This window comes from Chrysochloris asiatica, unplaced genomic scaffold, assembly GCF_000296735.1.
Source record: "Chrysochloris asiatica unplaced genomic scaffold, ChrAsi1.0 scaffold00128, whole genome shotgun sequence".
Lineage (NCBI taxonomy): Eukaryota > Metazoa > Chordata > Mammalia > Afrosoricida > Chrysochloridae > Chrysochloris > Chrysochloris asiatica.
The window spans coordinates 7,807,627-7,830,778 of record NW_006408646.1 but is presented as its reverse complement, the minus strand read 5'-3'; the positions used below and the strand labels follow the sequence as shown (position 1 = coordinate 7,830,778).

Genomic DNA, 23,152 nt, shown 5'->3' with positions numbered 1-23,152 from the left:
CAGCCAGACGAGGCATGACCATTGATTTTTGTGAGCAGCATTGGCAACAGGAGGTAGCCTGGCAGAGCAGATGCACACAGGTAACGGGAAAGATGGGATTCCCTTCTTTTTCCCCAGGCTCCCTTGGTGACCAGAGGTGTGGCCAGCTCCCATCCTCATCCACCCCAGAGCAGTCCCTGCTCTCCAGGAGTTCAGAGCCTCATAGTTGTGAACCAAGCCAGTGTGAGCAGAGGCTGACTGTGCAGCTTTGATGCCTGACTGAAGTGGGCTCAGCTCCAAACCTACAGAATCCACAGAGCCACCAGAAAGCATTAGTCTGGCAGAGACCCTCATAACCATCCACCCTGCCGCAACTGCTTTGTGATCCTAACAGACACTGAAACCAGCTCCATCAAGGGCCTCCACAAATTACTTCTGGATTGAGTGCCCTGAATAGATAACACCTAGGCCCTATAGGAATTCCATCTAGGGTCAGGAACTCTGCTGTCACATGCCTCCTGCACTTACCTCATCAGCTCCTTGGCTGGTAGGAGTCCCCAGAGTTTTATTCTCTTGGTGTGCAAGAGTTGCACTGGTTTTTTGTTTTGTTTTGTTTCCCTTTCATTGTTTTGTTGTTTTTATTTGTTTATTCTTTATTTTCCTTCTCTATTTCCTTGAATTTTATCCTATCTTCACTTTTATTTTACATTCTTCTGTTTCTCATTTCCCCCTCTACTTTTTTTTCCTTTTGATCTTTCTTTACCACTCTCTTTGGTTTTCATTTTCCCTCTCCCTGGTTATTCTAAGTGTTGCATTTATTTCTTCCTGTTATTTTATCTTATTATTCTCATCTGTAGCTTCATTTTCCTGTCCCTCTTTTCTCTTTTTAATTATTATATTCTATACTTCTGGTTGCTGCCTGTTTTTATTTATTTTTTTCCTTCTATTATTTTCTCTTTTCATTGTTGGTTGCTTGTTTGTTTATTCTATTTTGTTCTCTTTTGTATGTGTGTGTGGAGTGGGGGTGTGGGGGGGAGAGTCTCCCTTTCCCCTCTGTCAAGAGACAGCAACTATGCCCCTGCAGCTCCACCAACTTTACAAGAGCTACTAAAAACTCCTATACAACCTGATCAACAATGGACAGCAGCCAACACCAGCCAAACCCATCCAAAACTGAGGTGCACAAAGGACCAAAGGTGCACACACTTCCATTCTCTAACTACATCCACAGGAGACCATTTGTGAGAAACTATGAACACATCAATGTACAATCATCAATTAACTACAAGTATAATAACACAAAAATGTCCCAGAGACAGCAAACAATTTTAACTCATATGAAGAAACAAGAGTGAATGGCTCAATCAAATGACCAAGATAAAGAGCCAGAAAACACTTCCAAGGAATAAAAGGTCATGGGACTAATGTAAAAGGAACTCAAAAGAATGATATTTAGGTACCTTCAAAGGATTGATGGAAAGATTGATGAAAGCAAGGAGAACACAGAAAATAAAAACTTTAGAAGAATTCAGGAAAACACTACAAGAACATAAAAACAAAATAAATGCAAATTTTGAAACAATACAAAACCTGCCATTATAAATCCAGAAGACTAATACTAAGATTTCAGAAATAGACAATACATTGAAACAGCGAAGGAGTAGATTCAAAGCAATGGAAGCCCAAGTTAGTGAGCATGAAGATAAATCTCTCAATACTCATATGTTAGAAGAACAATTAGAAAAAAAAAACAATGAAAAAATCTTAGGAGAAAGCCTAAGAGTTATGGGACACCATGAGGAATAATAACTTATGGGTGATCAGAATTCCAGAGCAGGAAGGAACAATAAAAAGCACAGAGGAAATTGTTGAAGAGTTTTTGGAAGGAAACTTCCCTAACACCATGAAATATGAGAAGATAAGCATACAAGAAGTTGAATGAACCCCAAACAGGATAGATCCAGAAAGAAAATCACAAAGACATTTCATAATCAAACTTCAAAACCAAAGACAAAGAAAGAATCCTGAGAGCAGCTCAGAAAAAAATGAAAAGTTAAATACAAAGGAGAATGAGCAAGACTTGCTGTTGTTACTGTTGTTGTTGATGTTAGGTGCCATCGAGTCCATACCAACCCATAGCGACCTAATGCACAGCAGAATGAAACACTGCCCGATCCTGGGCCAACCTCACTATTGTTGCCATGCTTGAGTCCATTTATGCTGCCACTTGGCCAATCCATCTTGTTGGGGGTCTTCCTCTTTTTCTCTGACCCTCCACCTTTATTGTTGTTAGGTGCCATCAAGTTGGTGGTACCCTATGCACAACAGAACAAAACACTGCTTAGTCCTGGGCCATCCTCACAATGGTGTTATGCCTGAGCATAACACTGCTGCTGCCACTGTGCCAATACATCTTGTTGGGGTCTGTCTCTTTTTCTCCACCCCTCCACTTTACCAAACATTATAATCCTTCTCCAGGAACTGGTCCCTCCTGATAATATGTCCAAATTATGAAAGATGAAGGCTAGTCATCCTGGCTTCCAAGGAGCACTCTGGCTTCTTCCAACAAAGACTGTTTTTGTTTTGTTTTGTTTTTTGACAGTCCATAGATTTCAAGATAAAACACACTATTATACAGGTATGGAGGGGAGGGGAAACACAATACATTACAGGGTAATCTCAAAGACAATACACCTTCAAATCAAAATAAAAAAGAAGAAAACTAGAAAGATTTAGTAAACATTACAGCAACAGAAATTAAAGTGAAATTAAAACCCACAAACACAACCCGTCTTTCAAAACAGAGAAAGAGCTGCACCTAGACCTAGAAGACAAGGCCAAGACCTGGAAAAGGAATCAGGAACGGGCAGGGGAGGGAGGCGGCTTAGCAGCAGCAGCAACAGCAACAATAACAATCCAAAGAGCAGACTCAGGTTTCTCAAAGTGAGATGGAAGTGCTGGAAGGTGCCTTGCATCGCATCGAGTGCTTATTTAAAATGTGGATCCCTGGTGCCATCCTACCATCCAATCAGAATCTCAGTGGCCTCTTCTAAGAATTTGCAGATGTAACACATTCTCCCACCAGGGGATTTCAAGTCTAGCAAAGTTGGAAAGAAGTTATTCCCATTCCCGTTTTTACTGTGTTGCTTAATCCATGCCAGTCAATAGTGTACCAACTTAATGAGCTCTCAAGAGGCCTCATTACACTCTTCAACCAGCAAGGAGATGAACCTTCTCTTCCTTGGGACCAAGGTTTAATAACTTGAGCGAAATATGTTCTCCATTTATCATGATAAGATCACACCCCTGTTCTCACCCAGTTTCTTAGGGAGTGAGGGAAGCAGGGGTGGCTTCACAGGACCCCACCCTGGAGCAGGACTTGCAGGCATTCTCCAAACATTAAATAATAAGTAAAAGACTCGGGAATCCATGGGGATACATTCAGTGGGAAGCGAGGATTGATGTGTAGACCAAAGAGACACTGCCACTTCTCTAGGTCACTTGTGTGCCAAGGCAAAGAGGATTTCTGAGAGCTGTTTACAGAGCACAACAATCCCATGCTCACCAGGGCTTTCTTTCCACCCCCAGGGACCATGGCCAACAGGGATAAGAGGAAAGGCTTGCATCTTACCTTTAAAGAATATTCATTTTGGAGCAAGAGGATGGCAGGCTGCCCAGATGTTCTTTAGGGTTGGACCCTAAGGCCACCAGCCTCCCTGCTCCCCTTCCCCCTTGCTTAGTTGTACTGAGAGCAGAACCTGGCTGCCTGGGATAATTCGAAGCCCTGGGCTGTGATATCAGAATAGGGCTGTGACATCAAGGTAGTACCAGCCTAGGGAAGCAAGGCAGAGAGAGGAGCCATTGAGTGACTATATTTGTCTCCCAAGAAGTGAATGCAGAGGGGCAGAGGCAGATGACTAGCCAGAGAGAGACTGCCCAGACTGCTGCATTCTGGCCTGGCCATGGCAGAGGTACCCCTGAAAGTGTGCATTGTGGGCTCAGGGAACTGGGGCTCAGCTATTGCCAAAATCATTGGTGGTAATGTCAAGAGACTTGAGAATTTTGCCCCCACAGTCAACATGTGGGTGTTTGAAGAAATGGTTGATGGGAGAAAACTGACAGACATCATAAATAATGAGCACGAGAATGTAAAATATCTCCCTGGACACAAGCTGCCAGAGAATGTGGTTGCAGTCTCAAATCTCAACGAGGCCGTGCAAAACGCAGACCTACTGGTGTTTGTCATTCCTCACCAGTTTGTTTACAGAGTTTGTGATGAGATCACTGGCCAGGTGTCCAAGAAAGCACTGGGCATCACTCTCATCAAGGGGATAGAAGAGAGCCATGACGGGTTGAAACTCATTTCTGACACCCTTCGAGAAAAGATTAATATTGACATCAGTGTGCTCATGGGAGCCAACACCGCCAACGAGGTGGCTGCAGAAAAGTTCTGTGAGACCACCATCGGCAGCAAAGTAATGAAGAATGGCCTGCTCTTCAAAAAACTTCTGCAGACTCCGAATTTTCGGATTACAGTGGTTAACGATGCAGATACTGTTGAACTCTGTGGGGCTCTTAAGAACATCATAGCTGTGGGGGCTGGGTTTTGTGACGGCCTGCAGTGCGGAGACAACACCAAAGCTGCAGTTATCCGCCTGGGGCTCATGGAGATGATCTCGTTTGCCAGGATCTTCTGCAAGGGCCAGGTATCCACAGCCACCTTCCTAGAGAGCTGCGGGGTAGCTGACCTGATCACCACCTGCTACGCAGGCCGGAACCGTAAAGTGGCTGAGGCATTCACTAAGACTGGAAAGACCATAGAAGAACTGGAGAAAGAGATGCTGAATGGGCAGAAACTCCAGGGCCCTCAGACATCTGCCGAAGTGTACCACATTCTCCAGCAGAAGGCACTGAACAACAAGTTCCCACTGTTTACTGTAATATATCAGATCTGCTATGAAGGAAAACCCACTCAAGAGATGTTGTCTTGTCTCCAGTGCCATCCAGCACACATATAAAGTGAATCATGCAAAGTGCCGGACACAGTTCTGCCTTTCCAATCAGTTTTCTGTTTTGGTTTGGTTTTTGTTCTAATAGAAACCAGGACTCGGCAAGAAGGTGTTTGCTTGACTGTAGTCCCATCATAGATGTGTCTGAATTTTTACATGTCTATTTTTTAATTATGAGAGGCAGGTTAGATGGGCACCATCTAAACACACATACGTATACAAGTGAAGGCAGAGAGTGAGAGGTGACAAACTTTGGATTCACTCCCTGCTCCTCTCAGACTCCCCTGGGGAGCAGACCTGCTGACCTGGAGCTGATTCACAAATGCTAAAAGACAGCTATGCTCCAAGTACACCAACCTGCTAGAGCTTCCTTAGACTTCAATTTGTTGTTATGTGCCGTGAAGTTGGTTCCGACTCATAGCGACCCTGTACAGGGTTTCCGAGGTTATAAATCTTTATGGAAGCAGAAAGCCTGGTAGTTTCCAATTGCAGATCCTGTGATTAGCAGCCCGAGCTCTGGTAGCATAGTCATTAGGAATCTGGCTGCGAAACTCAAAATCAGCAGTTCAAAACTACCCAGCTGTTCAAGAATCATTCCCACCCCCTTCACACACAGAGTAGACAGGGATGGGCAACTTGGACATTGGCTACCCAAAATGGGGGGTGGGGGGGACTACAAAGGCAAGAAGTGACTGGCTTACAGGGGAGGGGGGGGAAATGCTACAGGGGCTCATTCATCCTCTTGAGACTACAGCTCTTCTGATTCGAGAGGAAGGTCTCCCACCCTCAGAGTTTTAAGCACCTGTACCACTGGCCCCTGCCTCCACTGCTTATTCCATGCCACCCAGACCGGAAACTGAGCAGAATTGCATGTAGCAGAATCACTCTGTCTGTTGAGGAGGGCTGTCTGGAGGACTCTGAAATTTAGAACCCAGGAGACTAGTGGCTGAATCAGGGAGGAGGTCATGCAGATGGATGGCAGTGATCAGATCTGAAAAGTGCTGCTGACGTTGCTGGGACTTGGCGACCAGTTGAACAAGAGTGCTGTGGTAGAGGTGGGTGTCATGGCTGACTCACAGGTCTTCTTGGCCAACTGCCAGTTCTGGAAGGTGACCTGAGATCTTGGTGAGGACAGCTGCATGGAAGTGACTAGTGTGGGTCACATGCAGCAGAGAAGTTAGAGCTATAGGAAACAGAGGGGAACAGCAATTGAACCAGAGGGAGGTAAAGGCTCCAGAGTCAGGCTCCATTTCTAAGAGGAGAAACACCTTCACTCCACTAGAATCACACAGGACTGGCAGGTTGGTTGGTCTGATGGCAGTCAGCTGAGGTGGTCCAGATGGTGGACTTCTTTTTGTTCTATAAGTGATGAGACATGGTGGCAGAAGGCAATGGCAAAGCTATGAGCCAGTCAAGGACTTCATGAACCACTGGGATATGGGAGAGGAAGCTGGCTGGGAGCCCACATGAGGGGAGCAGACACTGCTGAAAACCCAGCAGAAGATGGGACAGTGAGTTTGAGGTGATGTTGGTCTGTAAGGCTGGCAGATGCTGCCTTAGGGCTCAGGTGCATGGCATGTGCACCTGGGCTCACCAAAGGGTCCTCATCCCTGCCTGAGGGGAGGGAACTGCAGTTACCTTCCTGCCATCAACTGAGTCGTCCGCCTACAGTGGCTGTGCCGAGCAATCTTAACGTGCTCGACTTGATGCCTTCTAATAACCTTTATCGTTAAGCACATTTTACAGGTGAGGAAACAGCAGCACTGGGGCCACGTGGTTTCTCCAAAGTGAAACAGCTAGTAAAGTGACAAAGTCAGGATTTATGCCCAGGGCTGTCTGGTCCACAGGTGCCCGACAGGCAGGTAGAGAGCACATGGGCATGCCTGAAGTGTTGACAACTGGGGAAGAGTTGAAGAATCTGCTGCAAAGCGCGGTGGGGTAGAATACGGCTAGGCCAGTAAGGAAAGATAAGAAGCAAGAAAGCAGCTGATGAAGAAGGAATTCGAGGTATTAGGGTGTTGGGAGGGTAGCTGTTATGGCAGCCAGAAAGCAGCCAGCACCTGACTCTAGCATCACTAAACCAGGGCAACCAGGTTCTGGAGGTGGCTGGGGGAGACAGAGGAAGATAGTACCCCATGTTGAAGCATGGCTGAAGATTCAGAAGTGTTACTGGCCAGAGGACAAGACCTGAGGCTAGGGACAAGGTTCCATGGGCCAAGGACTCTGAAGAGTCTACGGGCTCCCTAGGTGGGTGTGGAGCCAATCCTGTGACGGGACAGGGTACCATGATTCAGCAGATCAAGCCTCATGGGGAGAGGAATACTGGAGAAAGACATGGCTACCCATCATTGGGCCTGGGTTTGCCCTGCTCAGAGGGAGGGGTGCAGCTGGTAGACATGCTTTCTCCTCACTGGGTTACTCTCCCTGAAGATGTCACATTCTGATGACCTGATGAGGGCCCTAGGAAGACTGGAGAGTGAGCAAACACTCAAAGGGCTCAATCCAGCCACCAGATGGCAGCTGTGGACCTGAACACAGCTTCCCAAAGTGGGCGAAGGCGTTGCGTTTCAGAGGCTACCCAATTCTGGAGCTGCCCAACTCAGAAGACTCTGTGCCCTGACCCAATAAGCAGGGCACGCCTGGGCTTACTTACTAATCTGTAGTAGGAACAGTTTCACATGTTCCTACTACAGATTAGTAAGCAAGCACAGTTAAGTATAGGCATGCTTGCTTACTGCTTCCCTCCATCCCTGTCAAGGAGATACATCTGAAAAGAGACTGTGATTCCATAGGAAGGTGCTGTGGGGTTGGGAGAGAGACAGATGCCAGCCAGACCTAGAAGCAGAATCTCTAATGTAAAAAAATGTGAAATGGTTTGCTACAGATTAGTAAGTAAGCACAAGTCAGCCCATGCTTCTCTGGCTTATTGGGTAAACCAATCCTGGCCCTTTCTCACATGTTTGCCTAGAAACATGAAAAGGGGCTTGAGAGTCCAAGGATTAGAAAGGAGTGTCTTGAAAGGCCAGTTGGCTCCACTGTCTGCACTGACCAGCTCTAGCTCAGCAGGCAGGTCCTCTGACATACTGCCAGGATGCCACGATAGATCCAGTCAACCCACCACCCACTCTGGAGAGTCTGCATTCACCCTGCTCCCATACTCCCTTCATGGGGAAAGTCTGGATGGACAAGTCCTACCACCACAGCCACCCATAGGAGGGGCCAAGGACAGATACAGGCTTGGGAGGTTGGCAGGTAGATGTGCTGAAAGGTCAAGAGGCCAGGGACAGCAGGGGTGCAGACAAGGCAGGGCCTGAGGGTGAGGCTGCGTGGAATGAAGGGCTGGCAGACAGGAAGAAGGCAAGAGGGGGTGGGGCACAGGGGGCTCTGTCAAGCTTCAGCGTGATGTGCATTGAAGACAAAAGTTATGGTCAGCAAATGATAACAATCAATTAATTTACAGCTTCCAGGTGGGTCAGGGTTCATTCAGCTTTAAGAGTTAATGGCCAAAATTATGCAGAACTGGCACCTCTTGACCTAAGGTGGCGGCAGAGGGCGTCAGTTGTGTGGCTAGAGGCCTGCAGAACAGTTCCAGAACTTACAGAAGCCCCTATGTTGAGGCCCACAGTGGGGGCCAATGGAAGAGTGGGATAGCACGGGGAGATAGGCTTCCCTGAGGCCAAGGAGAAGGTACAAGGTGTGAGAGTGGGAAGGAGGAGCCTGCCACAGGATGGGGGAGGGGTGCAGGAGAAGGTCAGGGAAGGGGATGAGCTAAGCCTGGGTGGTCAGAGGGTGGCCTGACACTGGGGCACTGTGACTACAGGTCCAATTCTTCCTAAGAAGCTGTAAAGATGAAATCCAAACCAAAGCCAAACCCACTGTCAATGGAGTTGATTCTGACTCATAGTGACCCTGGAGATTGTTTCTAAAAATGTCAGTCTTTATGGGAGCAGAAAGCCTCATGTCTCTGCTACTGAGTGGTTGGTAGATTTGAACCACTGACCTTGCTGCTAGCAGTCCAACACCTAACCCACAATGCCACCAAGGCTCTTTAAAGTAGATACATAAGGAAGGGAACCCTCCATTTTAAATAAACCAACTGGAGTATGGTGGTTGTTAAAATTAGCACCACTCTTATCAGAGGCTGTGTGAGTTGTCATGGAGGACAAGGACACCCATCGCGCACAGTGGCTGGCACACACACAGAAGGGCCAGTTTCAGGCCTCTCCAAACCATCCAGGCACCCAGCCTATCTCTGGCAAGCTGCTCCTGCGGAATCTTCACTCTTATTCATTCCTGGAGGTAACATAGTCCTGGTTAGTGCAGCTGGCCATGGGGAGTAGGTGCAGCTGCCATGAAGTCCCTGCCAATAGGAGGGCAGAGGCAGAGCCAGGAGAGGTCATGTGATCTGGGGGCAGTGAGTGACCAGGATTGAAGTATGCCAGCAGGGTGGTCTACAACACAAGGTCCAAACCAAGCAGCAGGATGGGGACAGGTTTTGTGTCTGGGTGAAGCATCCTGCCTTGTTTGGAACCCCGGCCTGGCACCAAGGCAGGGCAGAAGTTGATTTGAGAAGACAACCTCAGAGCTTGGCTGAGGAGGGACTGCAGATAGCTCTGTCACTTTGAAGCTGCTTCTGGGGTGTGGGTAGTCAAGACCCTATGTGGGGCTAAAGAGGCCAACCTGGGGGAACCTGCCTGCCTGCCCACTGCTCTCTGCAGGATACTTCTAGTTGCTCTGTGGGCAGGCCTGGTCAGCAGGCCTCACTGTAGGTAAGGCAGTTTGGCTTGTGAGCTGGCTGTACATTTAATTGTTGCCAGAATGGTAGGGGGGAGGCTAACCCCTCCAACAGAGGCTACATCTGCAGAAAGAATAAAAAGATTTGAATTCTTTGATGTTTGCTCTAAAAAGAATGAAAATGGGCAGAGGATTAGGTGTCAACCTGCCCTTTCCCAAAGATAACCTGGGTGAAGAGACCGAAGTGCTTGAGGAATCAGCCAGCAACTTGGGGCATGGGTAGTGGGGGCCAGGGAGGACTGCAATCTGCGGAGCTTGGCCATCCTGCTAGTGTCCCGCCTCTGGGCCAACCCCTGCTGTGGGGCAGGGGTAGGGCCCTTTACCCAATGAGTTCCCTCTTTTTGCTCCCTGACGCTTGGGGAACTGGGATCTGGTGGTTTGGGCAGGGCAGAGTCAGTCCAAAGCCTGCAGCTGATGTCCCAGGACAAAGAGAACTGTGTCCCCACACCCAGAGCTGGTGAGGTAGGGAAGGGGAGAGTGTTCTCCAAAGAGGCCCTGCAGAGAGCAAGGCGACGATTCCCAGTGCCATCCAACTGCCCTGGGCACAGCCAACCACAATGGCAGGACTAGTATGCAGGATTTCCCGAGATCTGGAACATCAGATAACTTGACAAAAACAGACGGCTCATTTTATTTTAATCTAAAAATGGAGATTAAAGATAAAAATGAAGCACTGTCCCTTCATAAATGAAAAAGAATTATCAGCATTTCTGATAAAGAACAACCAATCAAATAGAATAGATCTCGGCATGGCGCCAGCAGTTTGCACCAGCTACCAATCTGAAGATTGATGGTGTGGATTGATGCCACCAAGTGGCATCGTGTAGGAAAGGACTGTTAATCTGCTCCTGTAAAGATTACAGCCAATAGGTTTGAATGGGCTAAGTGGGACAGAGGTAAATAATGATATATGCACAACCTTGGAACAACAGGGCTCTGGGATACAGAGATTGAGATGTTGGTTGGAATGGGGAAAAGGGGGAATAATGTTAAGATGCTTGGCTGTCTTTTGAATCTTGGTTTTCCTTGCATTATATTATAAAATAGACACTGGAGAGGAAGAGAAAGGAATAGCCAGAATCATCACCATAGAAAGCTTGTAAGTCCATCTTCTGCCCATAACTGATTGGGATACCTAAAATGCAGCTACAACGTGCCCAGTGAAGGAGGCTTCCTGCAGAGCCTCTGCATTACATAAGGCTATAGGTGGAAGCATGAACCACATCCAGATGTTCAGAGATGGGAAATTGCCACTTGAAAGGACAAGCAGACCAGCCTGGAGTGGCTAGAAGAACAGAAGATACTTCTTGAAAGAAAGACCTACAGGAAAAATACAAAACAATAGAGGCAGACTGACTGTTACTACAAGAACAAGCAAGTTGCTTGCCCAGGAGACATCAAGGCAAGTGGTCAGGTCCCCTCAGTGCAAACCCCCTTCCAAGACTAAGACTCAATGAGAATACACACTCTGATTGGTGACCACGCTCGTCACCGATAAGGGGAAATGAGGGAAAAACACCAATGAAGCTGCGAGCTAAGCCCTACAACGTTCAATAGACTCCTGTGAACCCAGGTGGAGACCTGGTTGGCCAGCAGTGTGGCAAGACCTGGGGACTCTTGAGCCCAGAGTCAGTGACATAGCCACAGAGGACTAGAGTGGAAAGTGAAGCGTCCAGCTGATAAGAAGAGAGGGCATATGCACAAGAACACCCATACGTGCAGATAATACCCACTTGACCTGGCTTCAATGACTGGATGATCACAGCTCAACCAGAAGAAGATAGAAGAGGAAAAAAAAGAGAGTAATCTGATACAATTTGATGAACTTGACCTACACCTATGGATGCAGTAGCTCAAAAGAGGAAACAAATCCTTCCCACCCCCTCCACACACAGAGTATACAGGGATCGGCAACTTGGACATTGGCTACCCAAAATGGGGGCGGGGGGACCTACAAAGGCAAGAAGTGACTGGCTTACAAGCTTTCAAGAGGGAACCTAGATCCAGAGGGTGTTGGGGAAGGTAGAATCTCCAGTGAGTAGTATCCAATCTGTCTGGAACAGGCTGATGAAATGAAATGCAGACGGGTCTCTTGTGATACAATAGTGAATAATTGTTATCAGGACTGATTGTGAGGGTTGGAAATGTAATGGTAGACATTTTATAGCAAGGAGGGGAGTGATTAACTTTTCAGTCTAGGAGCGGAGGTCCCTGGGACCATCAATGGAAAAGAGCGGAGAGCAGGACCCTACCCAGAGAAGCAATGACACCAGAGATGGAAGCAGAGATGATGACGTGGCGAGATGGAGCAGCTAGGGACTTTAGATCCAGAAAGGGAGAGGGGCTGTGTGCTGATGACCGGGGTGGCAGGGGGCAGGCTTGTAGTGTATACCCTTTGGTTGGTTGATGATGCATGGAGGGGACTGTAACCATGGCAATGAAACAATATACGATAGAATGACTGTAAAACTAATGTTCTCCCATGTAAACTATCACATAATTCACAAGAAAACATTAAAAAAAAAAATTACAGCCAAGAAAACACTGTGGAACAGTTCTACTCTGATACATGTGGGGCTGCCATGAGTCAGGATTAAGTTGATGGTAATGGTTTGCTTTTTGTTTTTTAATTCAGAAGTGTCACTTCATAGAAAGTCAGGGTGGATAGGTCCTGGTCTGCAGTCCTCTCACCTGTCCTCACGCTCTGCCAGCCCAGGATGCTCTTCGAGTCTCACAGCAGTTCCCTGTTCCCAGGGGCTTCCAGTCCTTGCATCCCTGCCTCTTAGTGCACCCAGGAAGGGCACTTCTCTCCCTTGGCACCACTGGTGGTACCCAGGCTCCATGAGGCTGCCTGTGTGGTGATTTCCTCCCACCCAAGACAGTGAGTTCCTCCAAGGCCAGGCCCATTCCTGTACACGTCCATCTCTGAATTCTCAGCACTTGAATCAGCACCAAAGGAGCACTGGTGGCACAGTGAGTTAATCATTGGACTTGTTGTTGTTAAGTACCATCAAATTGGTCCCGACTCATAGCAATCCTGTATAGGGCTTCCAAGGAGCAGCTGGTGAGCTTGAATTACTAACCACAAAGTTGGCAGTTCAAACCCACCAGCTGTTCCAAGGGAGAAAGAATAGGCTATCTATTCCCATGAAGATTTAGAGTCTCATAAACCCCATGGGCAGTTCTACTCTGCCCAATTACAGGTCTCTCCAAATTGGAATCCAATCAATGGCCGTGGTCTGGTCTGCTTTGGTTTGGCTCAGTCATTGGGATGTAGAAGGACATCAACCAAGCTCCCTTATAAGGCAAGCACATATTTCAGTGCATCTTGTAGTATTAGTGTGACCCCACCTAGCTGTGTTCCTTTCTTTCTCACTAGAAAGAGCCTTCTAGTGTCAATAAAGATAGAAGCTGTCAAAGACTTCATTTTGCTTGGATCCACAATCAACACTCATGGAAGCAGTAGTCAAGAAGTCAAACGACATATTGCATTAGGCAAATCTGTTGCACAAGACCTCTTAAAGTGTGCTAGAGCAAAGATGCCAGTTTGAGGACTAAGGTGGGCCTCACCCAAGCCATAGTATTTTCAGTAGCCTCATACACATGTGAAAGTTGGACAATGAACAAGGAAGATCGTAGAAAAACTGATACATTTGCGTTATGGTGTTGGCAAAGAATAATGAAAGTACCATGGGCTGCCAGAAAAACAAATAAATCTGTGTTGGAAGAAGTACAGGATGCCAGAATGCTCCTTAGAAGCCAGGATGGTCAGACTTCATCTCTTATACTTCAGACATATTATCAGAAGGGACCAGTCCCTGGAGAAGGACATCATGCTTAGTCAAGTGGAGGGTCAGCAAAATGATGAAGACCCCCAAAAACATGGATTGGCATAGTGACTCAAGTCACTATGAGCTCAAGTGTAACAACAATTGTGAGGGCGGTGCAAGACCAGGTAGTGCTTTGTTCTGTAGTGAATAGGGTCACTCTGAGTTGGAACGTACTCAATGGTATCTAACAACAACTGTGTTCCATAAAAAAACTTTATGGAACACAGTTCTACTCTGACACACTGGTTATGAGTATGGTAGTGTCAACAATACATGAGGAAGGAAACAGAAGCAGAGCATTGTTTTATTTACAAACAGAAACCTGTGGCATAGAGCAAAAAGAAAGCTGTGACAACTCTGTCAGTGTCAAGGGCTCTGTGATTCTGATTGTTGGGGGTCTGGTTCCATATCACACTGCTAAAGGTGTCACAGCGGCTCTCTGCCCTGGTCATATGACAGCTCCTCCCCAAGCACCAACCCCAGCACCGGTCACACGTGATATCTGCTCCTGAGGAACTTACATTTGGTTGAGGAGATAAAACCAGAAGTTAACTGCACTTGCATTCCTGGGATAAATCCCATTTGGTTATGGTGTATGATCCTTTTAATATGCTGTTGGATTTGGTTTGCTAGGAATTTTGCATCTATATTCATAAGGGATATTCTAAGTGTCTTTTTTGGCTTTTGGCATATGGGATGTGTTCTCTACTCTTTTTTTTAAAGTTTTTATTGTGAATTGAGTGATGTTGTTAAGTTCCGTGGAGTTGGTTCCAACTCATACTGACCCTGCACAGGGTTTCCGAGGCTGCAAGTCTTTACAGGAGCAGAAAGCCTCATCTTTCTCCCACAGAACAACTGGTAGTTTCGAACTGCTGACCTTGAGGTTAGCAGCCTGATTCATAACCACTACGCTACCAGATAGTGACAGTTTATATGGGAGAACATAGGTTTTACACTCATCATTTCATTGCAATGATTACAATCTCCTCCATGCATCATCATTCAAGAGTATTTGCTTCTATTCCCTGTTTTACGTTTTTTTTTTTTGGATATACACAAAGCCACTCAGGAATATATAATAATTTAAACAAACAAAGGGCACATTCTGCAAGCCTGCCTCTTGGCCGCCAACACACAGCCTTTCTCTTTCCATGAGGTTAGAATCCTCAGCTACTCTCTCTCTCCATGCCCTCATCTCTGCCTCCATCTCTGGTGAAGCTGCTTCTCTGGATAGGGTCCTACATTCCACTCGTGCTCTTCTCCCTTGATGGTCCTAGGGTCGTCTGTTCCTTTTTTTGAAAAAGAGTTTGAAGACTCATGTTCTTTATTCAGTTGAATTCACCAGAGAAGCCATCTAGTCCTAGGATTTTCTTTGTTTGGAGGTTTTTGATGACTGATTCAACCTTTTTACTTATTTTAGGAGCTGCTGAGATTTTCTGTTTATTCTTGAGTCAGTTTTAGTGATTTGTGTGTTTCTATAAATTTTTCCATCTCATCTAGGCTGTCTAATTTGTTGGTGTGCAATTTAACCATAGTTTTCTCTTCAACTGGTGTGTAATTGTCCATAGTTTTATTTCTGTAAGATTGGTAGTAATATTCTCATTTTCTTTTCTGATTTTAGTCATTTGAGTTTTCTTTTTTCCCCTCAATCTAGCTAAATATTTGTCAGTTGATCTATCAAAGAACCATTTTTCAGCTATATTAATTCTATTTTTCTTTTGTCTATTTCATTTATTTCCACTACGTTGTTGTTGTTATGTACCATCGAGTCAGTTCTGACTCATAGCGACCCTGTATAGGGTTTCTGAGGAGCACCTGGTAGGCTTAAACTGCCAACCTTCTAACTTGACGTCCAGTGCTGATTCTACAGTGTTACACCAGGAGTCCAAACTTTATTATTTTTCTCTTCTGCTGTCCTTGGGTTTAGTTTTCTCTCCTTCCTCTAGTTCCTTAAGGTATAAGTTTAGATTATTCATTGATTTTTTTAAATGTATTTATAGCTATTAATCTCCCTCTAAGCACTGCTTTAACTACATCTCATAATTTTTAGTAAGTGTTTTTGTTTTCATTAATCTCAAGCTATTTTCTAATTTCCCTGTGATTTCTTCTTTGACCCACTGGTTGTTTTAGAGTATGTTATTTATTTTCCACACATTCATGAGTTTTTCAGTTTCACTTCTATTACTGATTTCTAGTTTCATTCAGTTGTGGTCAGAGAGCATATTTGTATGAGTTCAATATTTTTTTAATGTACTGAGACTTGTTTTGTGTCCTAACATATGGTCTATTATGCTCTGTTAGGTCTTAAAGCATCCAAAAGTTTTAAGCAGTGCAATGACAAGGTTATTATTAAATTCCTACTTCTAATGAGTTCCTTTGGCTGCTATGTGAAGAACCAACTAAAGTTAGGAATACAGTGAGGAGGCTACTGTAGACATCCAGTTAAGAAGGAAAGGTACCTGGATATCTGTAGGGGTTGAGGGCAGAAACGCTAGAGAGTAGCAGATGATTTCAAGAGGCAATGGAATTAAGAAGTATCTTATCCATTCTGCTGGATGGCATATGGTATACAGTCCAGAAAGGAACTGACAGACCATGATGATTGACAGGAGTCTGTCTATAACACTGTTTATGCCCTTTGACCCAGCTGACTGTCCTCAGCCAGGTCCAGGGAGAGCCATGCCAAGCAGTCTTCTCTAAGGCTTACCCCAAGCTGACTCCAAGATGAAAATTTAAAAATCACAACTGTGGGAGGAAAATGTTGCCTTGCAGAGAAGGCTACTATAAGGCCATTGTTCAGGAAATAATCAGATGATTCCAATCTTTCCATAAATGTGTAGTACTTGACTGAAGTTCACGTGAGCTTCAAAATGACAAAAAGAGAGGAATCCTGCTCTTCCTCACTGACACTTAGCATGTGCCATGCTGAACTGTACCTGACAGCCTACCTCTATCTTATGACTCCACCCAGAAGGCTAGCCCCTTGAGGACACAGGCCACATCTCTAGCCCCTTGAACATGCCTGAGGGGCACAAAATGAGAGAAGTTAGCCTGAGGAAGCTCAGCTTAGGAGTCCCTAGAGCTGCCCAGCTCAATTAGCAAACATTTCCTCCTCAGCTGCAAAAGAAATCGCTCCAAAAAAAAAAAAAAAATCGCTTCTGTCTGTCTGTCCCAGGGAAATTGCTCTAGAGTGTCTACTTCAATAAATGCTACCTGCTGATTTTCAGAATCCTGGTGTGATGCTTTAGGATATACACTGGACTGCTAACCATAAGGTGGGCATTTCAAACCTACCAGCCTTTCCTCAGAACCCTAGACAGCATAGGTATGAGTCAGAACCGACAAGACGGCGCTAAGTAACAGTAGCAACATACTATTTTCTGGAAATTCCTCAAAAACCAACTGATTTTATTTTGAAAACTTAGAAAGGAGAAGCCAGCAGAGGAAATTAGTTCTTCAATAATTACTAGTGCCCCTCGCTTGACCACTATGCTTGTCCTGAGCCCAGCCACACTGTGACTTATCATTTGTCACAAAGGCCTTTCCCACAGCTGTGCAAAGTGAGACTACAGGTGATGACTCAGCCTGCGCTGGGTCAGGGACCTGCTGGGGTGGTCTCAGCCCAGTCCATGTCTGGGATGGCCCCAACACCCTTCTTCACTGGGAAATTAGGTAGTATCCTGGGGAGCCCTTGCCAAGCTCAGCACTGCTGCCGCCACATGAAAGCTATGTGGGCGCTGATCCCATGGAGACTAGTCATTTTAAGGCAGTCTCATTCTCCAAGCAGGTGAGACTAGGTCAGACTGATAGAAGATGCTCTTTAACACTCACTGAAAGCAAGTCTTGGGGAAAACGACCTAATGTAGGGAGCCTATGCCAGAGAGCTTCTCATTCTGCTGGTGCTAGAGCTTCTTACTCTCCAACTAGCCTGGGAAAAAATCCTGGAGCGCAGGGGCTGGGTTACCTGCTCATCTATAACACAGCCTCCCCCTGAAAATGCACAGATCTGTGAAATATGTGCCATTTTGCTTATAACTTCAGAAGAATCATGGCTTCCCAGCCCCCCTTCCCTATATGTGTGGACCCATTTTTTGCTCTGGACAGGCAAGGCCATGGGAGGTTGGGGGACAGCATTCTCACACAATGCTTGTGAATGCCTAGTGGTACACTCTTGTTGGCCCACTTCCTGGAGAGTACACTTTATGCATAGTTGTACACTTATGAAATATGAATGCAGCTATGCATTACAGCACAGTGTGTCATAGCCAAGTAAGGGAACACCGAAATGTTCACAACAAGACATAGGTTAAAGAAACAATGATGCATTCCTACAATGAAATATTAAACCATCATAAAAACAAATGGAAACTTTTTATGTACTAATAGGGAGATACTTCCAAGAGATGCTGCTAAATGGAAATAAAAACTAGGTGGAACATGGTGTTTATTTTAAAATAAGTTCATACTTGAATATATATGAAAAGCACAGACATGTCTCTGGGTGGCAAAACTGAGGAGCTAGGGACAGGAACCAACGGCAACGTCACTGCATAAGTTTTTTAAGACATTAGTTCAGGAATCATAGAAATGCATTTTTAAAAAATTATTTAAATAAATTTGTTAAGGTCAAAATGCAAAACATCTTGCTCAGGACTTCTGGAATGTACTCCTGCCTCGGTGAGGCAGCAGCTCTGGAGTCTGTTATGGAGACTGGAAACCATTAACCAGAGCTGCTGACTTCACTGAGACTGTAGGATAAAGCACTGGACTGCAAGGTCGCTTTGAACCACAAGGTCAGTACTTCAAACCTACCAGATACTCCTTGAAAACCCTATACAGGGTCACTATGAGTCAGAACCAACTAAATGGCATTTAACAACAACAAATCTCCAAGACAGGTACTCTTGAGCCTAGGTTTCCATGGCCAACTGCTGCTTCTGGACCTGACTCAGTAGCACTGAAGGCTGAGCACAAGCACTGAGTGGACTTGTCCACAGAAAGGCACACACAGATCCTGCCCACCACAACACCTCTGCCTGAAGCACTGGCAGCCTCCCTTGACCACCTTGGTAAAGAGTGTAGCAGCCAAGCTCATTACTGCTAAGGATGCCTGAGTGAGTGGAAAAGACAGACACACACACACCTTGACCTTCTACAAGGTCTGAACCAATTTGGGTCTCCGGGCCACCACACCACCACCCACTCATGATATCAGTTTCCAACACCTCCAGACCCACAATACTGCATACACACGCTTGCCACACTGCACACTTGCTACCTGAATGGCTGTTCATCATGTGGACAGCCTTGGCTTTGGCCAGCTCCAGGGCAGTAATCCACTGTTGTCGTTCCACCTCTGAGCTGGCCTTGAGGTGATAGGTCCTTGCCCCACTGGTCAGCAGGATGTTGCAAGAGTCCTCTGTGTCAATGTGAACCATAGACAGGTTGATGGTGCCCCGGCAGGTGTGGGCCATTTCACCCTGATTTCTGTAGGATGCAAAAGAAAAGACAGTGTAAGGCTCCCAGATGGAAGAAACTCTTAAGACAAATTCTAGAAATCACAGAACCCTAGCACTGGGAGAGGCCCTAGAGTCTTGGAGTCTTGAGTGGGAGATGATGACTATTGGGACTGACTGACCTAGTTGAGGGGCATCTGAGGTAGTGTCTGCCCTCTGTGGAAAGCGTGGGTGAGGGAGGAGGGCCTGCTTCAATACCACATATGAGCACACCTGCCATGGCCTGGGCCCCCACCGAGGAGAGGTGTGCAACCAGTATCCTGTGGGGCACAGCAGGCCTCTCATTCCACTCTGGGCTCTTTCCAGTCTCAAGACCACAGACCAGCAGCATGGTGGGATCTTGCACCTCATTCACAAAACCTGCCACCATTGTCTTCTAGCCCTGTCACAGTGAAGGAGACAAAGGCACTAAATGGGCTTACATAGTGCTACCTCCTGACAAGTGTCCCCTCCTTTTTGCTGGTTATAGGATCGTATAGTTAGCGGTACCAAAAGAAGGGGCAGTGGACATGGCCTGGAAGTTACCTAGCTGCTATCATACTGGATTATAAACCATGGACTAAAATAAAACCCATGAGTCCATACTGATATAAGTGAATAAATGTAGAATAAATGAGGGAGAATGAACTGGTTCTCCTTAATGAATGTACACTGGATGATGAAAACAGAAAAATCATTAAGTGCCATATGGGATCCGAGAGTGGACACTGAAGCAGAAAAAAGATATTAGTGGAAAAGTGGTGGGCTCGTAACAAAGTCTGGAGGTTCACTGGCAGTACTGGACTTCTGGTGCGGCGCTGTAGGATTGGCACTTGACTGCAAACCACAAGTTTGGCAGTTCAAACCCACCAGCCCTAGAGGGTTGCTATGAGTCAGAACAGACTTGACTAACAGCAACAACAATGCTAATTTCCTGGGTTTGGCCACAATACTATGGTTAGTTAAGCTGTTAACAGTAGAGGAAGCCTGGTGATGGGTATATGGATCTCTGTACTATTTTGACAACCTTTATGTAAATCTAAGTTAATTCCAAGTAAAAAATAGTCCTAAATTTTTTCACTATCACCTTCTGCCCAGTGTCACTATATGAAGTGTTGCGGCCAGAACCTGAACTCACCTGCTCTCCGACTCAGAGACCAGATTGGAGATATCCTCACAATGCCACTCAAGGATAAAAGTCCCAAGTCCCTATCTTATGGCCTGGTTCTGGATGGGTCTACAGGGGACTACGTGGAAGAACTTACAACACTAGGCTGAACAGAGTGATGGGTAAGGGAGGGAGGAAGAATCTCTGTCAAGATGAACCTGAAATCCAAAATTCAAAATCCATGAATAATAAAGACACCAGCAAAGTCAATGATTAGAAGGTAAATCACTTAGACAAAATGGGACTAATATGAAAAAACATATACAAATAGGTTTAGGTTTCTTAAAGATGAAAGAATAGCATCATCCATTATTTTGAAAAAGCACCAAAGAAACAGAAGCAGGTAAAATGAAACAACAAGAAAAGTCATCAAACATTTCAGAAGATGAAAATATACTAAGTACACTTTACCCATCAGTCAACATCCAAATCTAAACTGATCCTTTATTCATTGTTATTGGGTCACTTTTTATTACGGGTCTTGAGGAGGTCATTTTTTCAGTTTGACTTTTATGCATCATTAGAAATAAATTATATAGTGGTATAAGTGAATTGAGGAGCCCTGGTGGCACTGTAGGATATGCACTGGACTGTTAACTGCAAGGTCAGTAGTTCAAACACACCAGCTACTCCACAGAAGAATGATGAATCTTTCTGCTCCTGTACAGATTCATAACCTGGGAAACACTATACAGAGTCATTATGAGTTGGAATCGACTTGATTCATGAATTTGGGGATTAAACCAGTTGTCACTGAGTCAATTTCAACTTATGGTGATCTCATGGTTTGTCCCATGTGTCAAAGTAGAACTCTGCTTCCTTGGGTTTTTTTTTTTTTTTTTAACTTTTTTACTTTTTACTATGAATTCAGTGAAGGTTTACAGACAAGATCATTAGTTTTACATTCAACAAATTATACACTGTTTCATCTCAATGATTGCAATCCCCTCCATTCAACAACAGTTATTCCACTTCCTTTGTGGCTCATATGTCCCTTCCACCCACCTTCCCATCCCTTCTCAACTTTGTCTTTAGGTAAATGTTGTCCTTTTGATTTTGAATGACTGACTATTCCATGGTGAGCATACCTTACTAGTGTTGCTGTCCTCCCTATATACCTATCTACTGCTTGGCTAAAAATTGGGTCATGAGAGTCAATTCCTTTCTAGATCTGAAGGGTGATCAAGAGCCAAAGTCTCAAGTTCCTCCAGTCTCTTTCTGATCAGTAAGCCTGGTCTTTTTTAAATAATTTTGGGTGTTGCTCCACATTTTCTCCCACTCTATCATGTACCTTCTAATATGATTCCTTTCAGAGCAGTTGGTAGTGGTAGCCGGGCACCATCTAGTTCTTCTGGTCTCAAAGTCATGGAGACTGATGCTCACCCATTCCAGTAGTCCACTGGACTGATTGATTCTAAATCTCATCACTTTTCTTTCTTCTATACACGGAAAGACCAATAGCTACACCTTAGATGGCCACTTATGAGCTTTTAAGATCCCAGAGGCTACACACCAAATTAGGATGTTGAACATTGTCTTTGTGGCCTATGTTATGCCAACTGATCATGGTGTCCCCTATGGTCCTGAGTTCTCTAGGGTTTTCAATGGCTGGTTTTTAGAAGTAGAGCACCAGGTATTTTTTCTGGGGAAACTCTAGGTGGACTAAAAGTGCTTTGTAATTATCAAGGCCTGTAATGGTTAGGTTCTATATCAACTCAACTAGACCAGTATGTCCAGCGGTTTAGATGTTGGAATGTGCTAATTCCCATGGTGATGAAACCCAATACAGACATAGTTAGCTCTATGAATACAGCCAGTCAACTGAAGGGATACTTTCTTGGTGGGTGTGGCCTGCTCCCAATATAATGGACACATGGAAGGGATGCTCTCTCTCTTCTGTTGTGTACCTGTGACTTTGCAATTATGAGCCATTTCACTGATACTAAACTTCTTTATATATATGTGTGTGTATATATATATGTGTGTGTGTGTGTATGTACGTATGTATATATGTGTGTGTGTGTATATATGTGTGTGTGTGTGTGTTTATATATATACATATATATGCTTCACTGGTGTTATTTTTCTAGAAAACCCATCCAAGACATGTGGTACTGAGACACTGGGGTTCCAGAGAAACAAAATCATAAGGTGAATTTTATACATTGATTCTCAAGTCTGACTAATTTTAAAGTCACTGATACGAGGTGGAGGCATGTCAGAACTCCACTTCATAGGAATTGGCCTTGGGCTGAATTTGAGTTTTGTCTTCTTTCTCTCTTGTGGGGGTCACAGGAAGTCAGACATGGTCCCTAGTTGGTTTAAGCATTTGGCACTATGAGCAAGATTCATTGCAATGGCTTCAGACCTATGAAATTATGAGGTTTTGTAAGAGAAAGAACGGAGGGGCATGGGATAGACTACTTAACAGGAGAGTAGAGCAGACGTTTCTGGAGTTGCCTGGAGTCGATGTCACCCTGGATAAACAAGAGAGCTAATCTGTGGTTTACTGGAATCCACCCTACCAGAGGCCCAAGGTCATCTGCATATGAATAGTGTTAGTCCAACGTAGAGGAAAAGATTGAATCTGAGTGTTGTAAATGGTTTATGTGTTTGACTGTCTTTTGACTGCCTGCCTATTATTATAAAATAAACATATATGTGTGATAGAGATATTGGAAATTATGGTTACAAAGAGTTTATAAGCCCACCTTCAGCTTATACTTGATTGAATTTTCTATAAGTTGTTGTTGTTGTTGTTAAGTGCCGTGGAGTTGGTTCCTACTCATAGCGACCCTGTACAGGGTTTCCGAGGCTGTAAATCTTTACGGGAGCAGAACGCCTCATCTTTCTCCCGTGGAACAGCTGGTAGTTTCG

General features: G+C 45.2%; 1 protein-coding gene and 1 pseudogene across 1 annotated transcript in view; one reads left to right on the top strand and one right to left on the bottom strand.

Moving 5' to 3' along the window:
- OSBP2 (oxysterol binding protein 2) overlaps nt 1-23,152 on the bottom strand; it is a 237,443-nt gene that overhangs the window by 145,049 nt on the left and 69,242 nt on the right. Inside the window, exon 2 of the mRNA XM_006869254.1 lies at nt 18,891-19,099. Coding sequence (XP_006869316.1) covers nt 18,891-19,099 — 209 coding nt within the window. The remainder of the gene's footprint in view (nt 1-18,890; nt 19,100-23,152) is intronic.
- Nucleotides 3,942-4,997, top strand: LOC102842520 (annotated as a pseudogene).